The 10,102-nt window shown below is 29.6% G+C and overlaps 1 protein-coding gene across 1 annotated transcript; it reads left to right on the top strand.

The window, feature by feature from the left end:
- Nucleotides 1-2,918: 2,918 nt before the first annotated feature.
- LOC113377349 (MAP kinase-activated protein kinase 2-like) lies at nt 2,919-6,868 on the top strand. The gene is made up of 8 exons (XM_026617636.1): nt 2,919-3,223; nt 3,286-3,425; nt 3,495-3,553; nt 4,999-5,205; nt 5,276-5,351; nt 5,821-6,031; nt 6,106-6,234; nt 6,359-6,868. The coding sequence occupies exons 1-8, from the start codon at nt 3,077-3,079 to the stop codon at nt 6,443-6,445; spliced, it is 1,056 nt and encodes a 351-aa protein (XP_026473421.1). The 5' UTR covers nt 2,919-3,076; the 3' UTR covers nt 6,446-6,868.
- The last annotated feature ends 3,234 nt before the right edge of the window (nt 6,869-10,102 follow it).

Below are 10,102 nucleotides of genomic sequence, written 5' to 3'. Positions count from 1 at the left end.
TTCTTCCGAAGGTATTCGCTAACGAGAAAGCGAGAAGGAGAATGATTTCGGGCAACTTAAGATCATTACATTGTCCCTGTCTGCCCCCATGAGGAAAAGCAGCAATGTTCCAGGTTCCCGGAACATTAATACGGCGATAGTTCCAAACTAACACCGTTCAATAACTTCAAATAACGCCAGGACATAAATTCACGAAGATTTTATGAAGCACCGCCGCCGGTCATGCACGCTGTTCGGTACGTTGCGGGCGGTACGGCGGTGAGGCGCTACGGCGCTACCTCATATGTACAGAATTGTTGGAACTGAGGCGGACAAACTTTCTTGCGGGAGGAAGAGGCGAAAGTGATTGCCACCCAATGGAAGAGCGCGAATAATGGTCTTAGGAATATTGTTTTGAATTAGTAAGGAACTTTTTCGCAAGAAACTCCTTTAAAAAAGGAGGAACGAATAAATACATTTAACGCAGGGCGAATAAACATGTATATAAATATTTATTGTGTATATATAATACGTGTACAGGGTGTCCCAGATCTTGACGTCAAGTCGAAACGGGATGATAATATTGACCTAAACAGTCTTGAAAAAATTTGGAAAAAATAATATTTTACGTTGTTTGAAAATTATAAGACTGAACTATTGAACTAATTGTGAGTAAAATGTACTAGCAAAAATCACGTCATTTTCAGGTTTTTATTTTTAAACTCAAAATTTTTCAATAATAAAATTATCAAGTGTTTTGCCACTTTACAATTCGATCAAATGCGCCAACTTTAAATGAAACTTGCACACTTAACTTCATTTTTTAAAAAAGACGCCTCTCAAAGTCGACCAACTTTTGAAAATTTTAAATTGATAGTTCAATAAAAAGTCTTAAAAACTTGACGCAATTCTGTTAATTTTTTAGATTGTGGTTCTAGAAATGTTATTCGCGGTTATGGTTTCAAAGTTTAAATGTAAAAAAATACCTAAAATCAACCACAATAACCGAAAAATGGTCATAATTTGACCAAAGCGCTTGACTGCACTTAAAAGCTCAATTTCCAAACAACGCGTGATATTTTTTTTTCAACTTCCCGTAGAGCAAGCTATAGTAATCGCAAAAAAAATGTAAATGAAAATTTTTATATATCTTTACGTTTCAAAGGTTTTTGAACATTTTGGCATACCTTAAAAAAGTGGATGTATGTGTGTGTGTGTGTGTGTGTGTGTGTGTGCTGATACAAATTTTCGTCGACAATTTCGGGAACACGGTTCAACCGATTTCAATTCTTCAAAAAACATTCGATTGCTGTTGATAAGGAGACGTGCTGATTAGTTTTTGGCGAAGGCAGGTCTAGCCGTTTCTGAGATACGAGGCAAAAAGTTCCAAAAATATTATCTCAGTTTTTGAGATAACGGACCGTTATATTTAAATAATTCAAAAAACATTTTACTTGTATTGACGAAATGAACTATTGGTAGAATTTTTGTAAAGGCGTCTCTGAAGATCCAATAAAAAAGGTAAAAAAGAATGGCATTTGGCGGTCAAGACTGAACATTAGACATATGTACATTGTATTATCAGATATTTTATAAAGATTATAATAATAAATACAAATTTTGTGTACATTTATGGGTTCCATGCCAATGTTTGCACGTTAGATGACTACGAGGCGTTTACGCGCTTTGATATATTGACCCGAAATCAGCTATGCAATGCGATTGTTTAAAAAATGTTCAAAATTTTGAAAATAATACAAAATACAAAAAAAAATAACAATATAAAATAATCAAATTTTTCAAAAAAGTAAATTTTTACCAAAAATTCCAAAATTGCTCAAAAATATATTTTTATTCAAAATTTTGCAAAGTTTTGCAAAGTTTTTTTTAATAATTTAGTTTTCGGTACGGGAAGTTCCAGCAATTAGCCTTAAGGCAGGCAAGTTTATGAAACGTATCATACTATAATAAAAATATTTAAACAAAATAAATTCTTGTATTAAAAATTAGCTGTCAAAATCAATATGCAACGGATACGACAGCTTAAAACAAAGTTCGACAACCTAACAGATAAATAACTTGAACTTTATCGCGTTGGTAGCATTGAATCAAAAAACATCCAAAAGGTAATCGAAAATACAGCCTAAGTTACAAAAAATAACTAATAATATTGATACTAATAATAATAAAAATTAATTCAGTTAATTCATATTTAATAGAAATATTTTAAGCAAAATAAATTCGTGTATTAAAAATTAGCTGTCAAAATCAATATGCAACGGATATGACAGCTTAAAACGAAGTTCGACAACCTAACAGATAAATAAATTAAACTTTATCGCGTTGGTAGCATTGAATTAAAAAGCATCCAAACGGTTATCAAAAATACAGCCTAAGTTACAAAAAATAACCAATAATATTGATACTAATAATAATAAAAAATAATTCAATTAATTTATATTTAATAGAAATATTTTAAACAAAATAAATTCGTGTATTAAAAATTAGCTGTCAAAATCAATATGCAACGGATATGACAGCTAAAAACGAAGTTCGACAACCTGACAGATAAATAAATTAAACTTTATCGCGTTGGTAGCACTGTATTAAAAAACATCCAAAAGGTTATCGAAAATACAAATAATTTAGTTAATTTATATTTAATATTAATTTGATTTGAAGTTATCTACTTTTTGAATATTAAATACAACCAACAGCTTCAAAAACTGGTTACGGGTTGCCACCTGTATAAAAATCTCTAAACCTAAACCATCCAATCCTCAAACCACCGCCGAAAACATTGATATCGGTTCGCACCTCGACTAAATACCGATAATTTCATCATATTATCGAAGCTATCCGTCAGTTCTCTAAATAAACTTTATCCTGTACTAATTATCAAACACTGTGTCAATAATTAAAATGACAGAAATGGGTTAGGTTGACGTATAGTGATACAACAATTAATACATCAACTGTTAATAACTCAATTTATGTATTTGTGTGCTCAAATAATTTGTTTGTCATGAGTATATTTATTATTAGTCATTGTATTATATTATATTAATTAAAAGATTTCATAGCTATTTTGTACAAAATGAGCGACTTCAGAACAAGTCTTTATACAAAGACAACGCCGATTACTGATGATTATAGTATATCTGATACAGTCCTAGGTTTAGGTATAAGTGGAAAAGTTGTGCAATGCTTTCATAAAGTTACAGGAGTTAAAAGAGCCTTAAAGGTACATGGTAAATGATACATAAATGGTTAAGGATATATGTTACGTCTTTTTTTACGTTTTAGGTGTTATATGATAATGCCAAGGCCAGGAGAGAAGTCGAAATACATCAGAAGGCGAGTGGGTGTCTGCACATTGTCAATGTTATTGATGTGTATGAAAATACTTATAATGGCAAAGATTGTTTGCTTGTCGTTATGGAATGGTACTTATTGGAAATGAAATACTTTTAAATTATTTGTATAATAATTATTTGAACTGTTTTACATTTTAGTATGGAAGGCGGAGAATTGTTTCAAAGAATCCAAGAACAACAGGGTTTTACAGAGAGAGGTATTATTAATATAATTAGTTGGTATTGGTATTTTGTCTTAAGGCAAGTTATATGAACTTCCCAATATGTGTAAATAATCTTCCCAATATGTGTAAATAAAATATAACAAAATAGTTTATGAGTGATTTAAAGTTCTCTGAGAATATTTATTTCACATCATTGAAAACAAACGAACACTTTATTAATATACCAAATAAATTGTCTAATTTTAATGTTAACAAACATAAAAAAACTACTCATTTTCTCAAACTTTGATGAATTTTTAAAATTAAACTACTTGTTGTAAAGCCGTAATATTTCAGTAAGTTCTATAAGACCATGATATGTATATATATATTGCCAAAAAAAGTTCCACAAAATCAGTTTTATTTTTTTTTTCAACAGTTAATTACAAAGAAACGGCTCGGTAGACTTATACCTAAAACTAATCAGTATCATTCCCAACTAATATCTTCCAAACAGTTTTTGATTTTTTAAAATTGATTCGGTAGTATGAGCTTAAATGTGGACGAAAAGTTTAACACTTTCTTCCAAATTACAAAGAAACGGCTCGGCCGATCATCGCACAAAACTGGGAAACGATAATCCTCATTGAGATACATCAAATGGCTTTTAAATTTCTTAAATCGGTTCAGGCGTTTTTGAGCAAGCGTCGATGAAAGGTCTAATTTTGGCAAATGCCTAATAAACGATACTAATATTTGCAAACTTTGATGAATTGTCAAAGTTAAACGAGTTGTCCTATGACCGTAATATTTTAGTATGATCTATAAGACTATGGTATCTACCGTCAAAAAAATAATCATAAAAATCGTCGAAATTTTTTTTAAAAAACTTTATTACAAGAAAACGGCTCAGCCGATCTCTACCAAAAACTAATCAGCACGATTCCCAACCAATATCTTTCGAACGGTTTTTGAATTTTCAAAATCGATTCAGAATTGCGGGCTAAAACGTAGACGAAAATTTTTTCACTTTTCTGCTATTTATAAAGAAACGGCTTGGCCGATCAGCGCATAAAACTGACAAACAATAGTCCTCATCGAGATACATCAAATTGCTTTTAAATGTTTGAAATTGGTCCAGCCATTTTTGAGAAAACTTTGATTTACAGCAAAAAATCTGTTCACACACATACTTTATCCAAATTTGGTCTCATTGAATTCAGAATGGCTTGGAACGTCGAGAAAACATAAAATTAGTGAATCGGATTTTTTGATGAAAACGAACTTCTCCTTCAGGAAATTAATAAAATTCACTAAAGTTTGAATCAACCTCAAATATTCACTGCAGTTTCAACTACTGCCGATTGTTAGAACTTCTTGCTTTTAAAGAAAATTCATTATAGCAAATATACAGGCTTATATAATATTTATTCTCTGATAATTTTACTCACTATGAAATGAAATGTGATTTATTATATAATGACTATTATTTTCAATAGAGGCTGCCCAAGTAATGCATGAGATTTGTCTAGCAGTGAAATACCTGCATGATAATAACATCGCACATCGAGATTTGAAACCAGAAAATCTTCTTTATTCAACCACACAACCAGATGCCATATTAAAACTTACTGATTTTGGATTTGCACAGGAGACTACGGCACATAGGAGTTTAACAACACCTTGTTATACTCCATATTATGTTGGTAAATGAGAAAAAATGTAATGTATGAAGAAAATTATATTTTGAATCTAATATTTTGTCAATTTGTGCAGCTCCTGAAGTTTTGGGTCCAGAACGATATGATAAAAGTTGTGATATATGGTCTCTTGGTGTTATAATGTATATATTGTAAGTAATAATATATTTTAAGTATGAGAACCATTTTTTCAGTGAATTTATTTTATCAAATTGCAATTATATACTGATAAAAAATTATTAAGATTAAAACATTAAATCATATAGAACATATTTGAGTTGCTTTTCAAATATGTTTTTTGTGGAAATTTTTGAATATAAGATTCTCCATTAAAGAAATATGTTAAAACTAATTTAAATAAAACAAATTATTAGTTTGACTCACAAGGACAACCTCAGTTTTATTTGCCTGAGATTTTGATGAAACTTTGCTATTAATGATACAATTGATAGTGAAAATTAAGTCCTTAAAATATTAGAGTCCTATAAGATGAGTTTAAATAATACAATTGATTAAAGTTTATAAAATTAGACTTTGCACTATATGTACACTCACAGTATTTCTTTTCTGTGGTCAAAGCAAAGGACTATTCAGCTTAATTCTAATTCTGCTATCTTTCAGACTTTGTGGTTTTCCACCCTTCTACAGTAACAACGGATTGGCAATATCACCCGGAATGAAAAAGCGTATTCGAACAGGACAATTTGATTTTCCTGATCCAGAATGGAATTGTGTATCTAAAGAAGCAAAAGACTTAATTCGTGGAATGTTGGATGTAGATCCCACCAAGAGATTTACAATAGACCAATTCATGAGAACACAATGGATAGCTGTAATTTAAATATTATAAAATATAATTTTGGGAATTTGTTTGGGTATTCAAATTTGTGATGTTTTTTTTTTTAGAAATATACTGCGGTACCTCAAACTCCTTTGCACACTGGTAGAATGTTACGTGAAGGTGAAGACATCTGGCCAGAAGTGCAAGAAGAAATGACTAGATCCTTAGCAACTATGAGAGTTGACTATGATCAGGTAAATATATTCATATAGATCATATTTACATCACCATGGGTAATACAAACTGCTTAAAACCCTGTGCTGTATTGTATTAAAAATAGCATGTGATTTATTTAAAAATGTGATGATTATATTTTAGGTTCACATCAAAAACTTAGACAACACTAATAATGCTTTGTTACATAAAAGACGCGGCCGTGATTCTGGAAAATCTGCTGCACATTAATATCTAACAAATCTCAAGAACACAAACACAAAATTAACAAAACGATTATACTTAAGGCAATACCAATAATTGCACAAAGCAATCTGTATCAATATAAGATTTTATTTACTACGGTTTGAATAACATCACAGTTTATCAAACAAATTTTTAGTATTAAGAACAAATGTTAGAACAAACATCGGTTTGTGGTGTGTAAGAACACACTATTGAATTATTTCATAGTACAACAATTTTAAAAATGAATTTATATATTTAAATGTGAATTATGAACCGTACTAAGGAACAAATTAGTATTATAATTAATATATTTGCAACAACCGCATTAGAATCTAGTACTAGGAGAAAAAATGTATATTCGATGCTGCCTTCAAATTATTAGCCTAGTGAAACAAAAACTGGTTTGCCATGAAGACTTGAAAACTAGCATGCCATATTATGAAATAATATTTAAATTTCAATTGTGATAAATACATAATTTTGGATTTTTTCTAACATATGATCCGTAAACTTTGTTTTATTAAATATTTAAGTCTAAAAATTTTATAAATTATTGGATTAACTAATCATGTATTTTGTATAATCTACTAATGTTGTTGTTTCTAATATTTTTGTTGTAATTTTTGCATTGTCTCATGCTTAAGCATTTTGCATTGAATGCTGCGAGACTCAATTTTGAATTTTTATATACAAGTCCCTAAATTTATATTGTTATTTTGTAATTTAAAACCCAATTTTGTTAAATAAAAATGGTATGAACTAGTGAGCTACAAAATATTTCGCTCAATGCGTAAACTTTAAGAATATTGTTTGTTATACAAACATGGTATTATAATAGTTGGAAACAATTTTATAATTTGCCTTTGTAATTTCTGTTATCAATAATGTGTTATATTTGACACATCAGTGCAATAAGTTATATGGTGCTTGGGACATAGACTATAATTATAAAATTTCAGAATTTATATATGGTGTTTTAAAAAAAAAAAAAACCTGAATTTCCTAGATCCTCTTTAATCCCTTCAATGTATTAGCAGTAGTAAAGAACTGCTGTTTTTGTATTAATATTTGTATTAATCATTCGTGAAATACTTCTTTATATTGCCAAATCAAATATTGAATGATAGAGAATAGTCTTGTTATATCTTAAATGCGGTGACCCGAATTTCCTGATATAATGATAAGATGTATTTTACTATATTGTAATGATCTTTTAAAATATTTGATTTTTATATTTTTTATATTGTGCACAGAATATATTAAATGAAATAAAGAATATATAGAGCCCGATTTAAATAATTTATATTTTATGTAGCGATGAATTTTCTAAATAAAATCAGAGCACAGTTATCAAATCAAATATCGATCGATTGATATTCTAAAAAAATAATGGCAATCATTTGTTCTGACCTGAAATATTCATTTCATCCGTGAAATATTTCTTTACATTACTAAATCGTTAATATTTTAGAATTACTTATAGAATATATTAAATGAAATGAATATTAGGATATTATAGAGCCCGATTTAACTGGTTTATATTTTTGGAAGTGAATGATTTTTTAAATAAAATCTGAGCACAGTTGATCTGAATTGCAAAGTTAAAATTATTTATTTGAAGTACATAAATGATGTTCAGAACTTTTGCTAGAGTTAGAATTAAAATCCGAATAATTTTTTGATACTCAAAAAAAGTGTTTTTTGGAAATAAAAAAAAGTGGCAAATTGCTGCAACTTCTCCTACCGAAATAAAACTTTGAAAATCTGAATTATTTTCTTTATTAAAAATGAAAAAAAATCTCCACAAATAATCGTTTCAACACAAGCAGGAAGTTTTTTGAATTATTCAAATAAGATGCTTATTTCTCTCAAACTGCCATTTCTGCACATTTAGCTCTATATCTCCGAAACGGCTGGACCTGCCTTTGCCAAAATCTAATCACTACTTTTCGCCATCATTACGTATCGAATGTTTTTTGGATCATTCAAATCGGTTGATCAGTTCTATTACGAACTGACATTTTTAGCACTTTGCCTTTGCCAAAAACGCACGTCTCCTTATCAGTAGGAATAGAATATGTTTTTTGAATTATTCAAATCGGTTGATCCGCATTCGCGAAATCGTCGACGAAAATCTGAATCCGCACACACACATACACACAACACACACATATATATCAATTTTTTCTAAGGTATGCCAAAATGTTCAGAAAACTCTGAAACGTAAAGATAAATAAAAAAAAATATTTTTGATTTTTTTGCGATTAAAAATGCTTACGTGTATTTACATTGATTAAACAATTGTATTTTCTGTTTTGCTAAATAACTAAAATATTGTTCGAAAAAATCATGAAAAATTCGAAAACGTGCATTAAACAAGGATACCAACATGATATTAGTAATTCTCTATTTGTTAATTCAAAAAATAGGCTATCGAAGTAATTATAAAACACTGATCTGTGTGTATTTACATTAATTAAATAAAATATTGAATAAATTAATTAAATGTTTTTGAATAAATAAATCATTGTATAAAAATAAAAAATGATGAATTCGAAAACGTGCATCGAACAAGCGTACCAATATGATAATAGTAATTTCTATATGTTAATCCAAAAAATAGGCTGTCAAAGTAATTAATTAAATTATAAAACACGAGTCTGCGCGTATTTACATCAATTAAAAAATTGTGTTTCTGGTTTTTTTTAATACAAAAAATATTGTATAAAAAAATCAAGAAAATTTCGAAAACGTGCATTGAACATGCGTACCAACATGACAATAGTAATTTTCTGTTAGTCCAGAAAACCGCCTTCCAGTTTCCGTTAGTGTGAATCAAGTGGATAGTTATTTTCGAAATATTAAATAAACGTTGAGATTTTTCGCAAATCAAATCAGGTAAATAAAAATAAACAATTTATATATTATTTACGACAGTTGTTGTATCGGGTAGTTGGCGCAAGCGCAAATTAAGCTCAAAAATATAAATTAATCTTGCCCCTGCGTGCACGAGAAAAAAATTTATAGTGTGTTTTTTCGCGTTATGAAATAATGTTTAAACAAATCCTTGATGCTTAGTGAATAAAACGTGTAATTTTTAACCCAACAAAGTATTTCTAACCCCATGTCCTAAAATGTTCTATAAATGCGGGTACCGTGCGCAAATGACGCCACGCAAACGTTCTTTATCCAAGGGAGGGGTAGTTCGCACCCTTTGAAGTCGTACTCGTACCCGAGGGTTTGTACGTCGCATATGAGCGTTCAAATCGATGTGTTTTCGCGTCAAATGTTCAAGTTTTGTGCATAAATGTAATCCCATTGTGCACGACAGTTGTGTTCGTTCGAACTGTGATACAAATGTGATGGATTACAGTGATCAAAACCGAAATGGTGAGATTTATTAAAGAATTAATTTAATATTATGTATATGTGCCTATGCATGCCTATAGAATCGACGTACTACTAGCTATGACGCAGCTTCTGAAACGTAAAATCAATGTATTGATGATATGACGTCATGGTAAAAATTTAGTGCATTTAGTGAAAAATAATAGATTGTTTGTTGTATTTGAGTAAATAGAAATTTGTTGTAAATGTTGTCATGTAGGATTATCGAATACGTAGTTATCACACTTTAGTTGACATTTGCGCAAAGGATTC

The sequence above is a fragment of the Ctenocephalides felis genome, unplaced genomic scaffold, assembly GCF_003426905.1.
Source record: "Ctenocephalides felis isolate EL2017-DRISC unplaced genomic scaffold, ASM342690v1 CF-g0.4_SCAFFOLD_01886, whole genome shotgun sequence".
NCBI classification, from domain to species: domain Eukaryota; kingdom Metazoa; phylum Arthropoda; class Insecta; order Siphonaptera; family Pulicidae; genus Ctenocephalides; species Ctenocephalides felis.
The sequence above is the reverse complement of the archived record's forward strand: the minus strand, read 5'-3'. Positions and strand labels throughout refer to the sequence as shown.

Coding starts and splice junctions, on each gene's coding strand:
- LOC113377349 (XM_026617636.1), top strand. CDS start 3,077: ATGAGCGACTTCAGAACAAGTCTTTATACAAAGACAACGCCGATTACT. Junction 3,224..3,285: donor GAGTTAAAAGAGCCTTAAAG/GTACATGGTAAA, acceptor TTTACGTTTTAG/GTGTTATATGATAATGCCAA. Junction 6,032..6,105: donor TGAGAACACAATGGATAGCT/GTAATTTAAATA, acceptor TTTTTTTTTTAG/AAATATACTGCGGTACCTCA.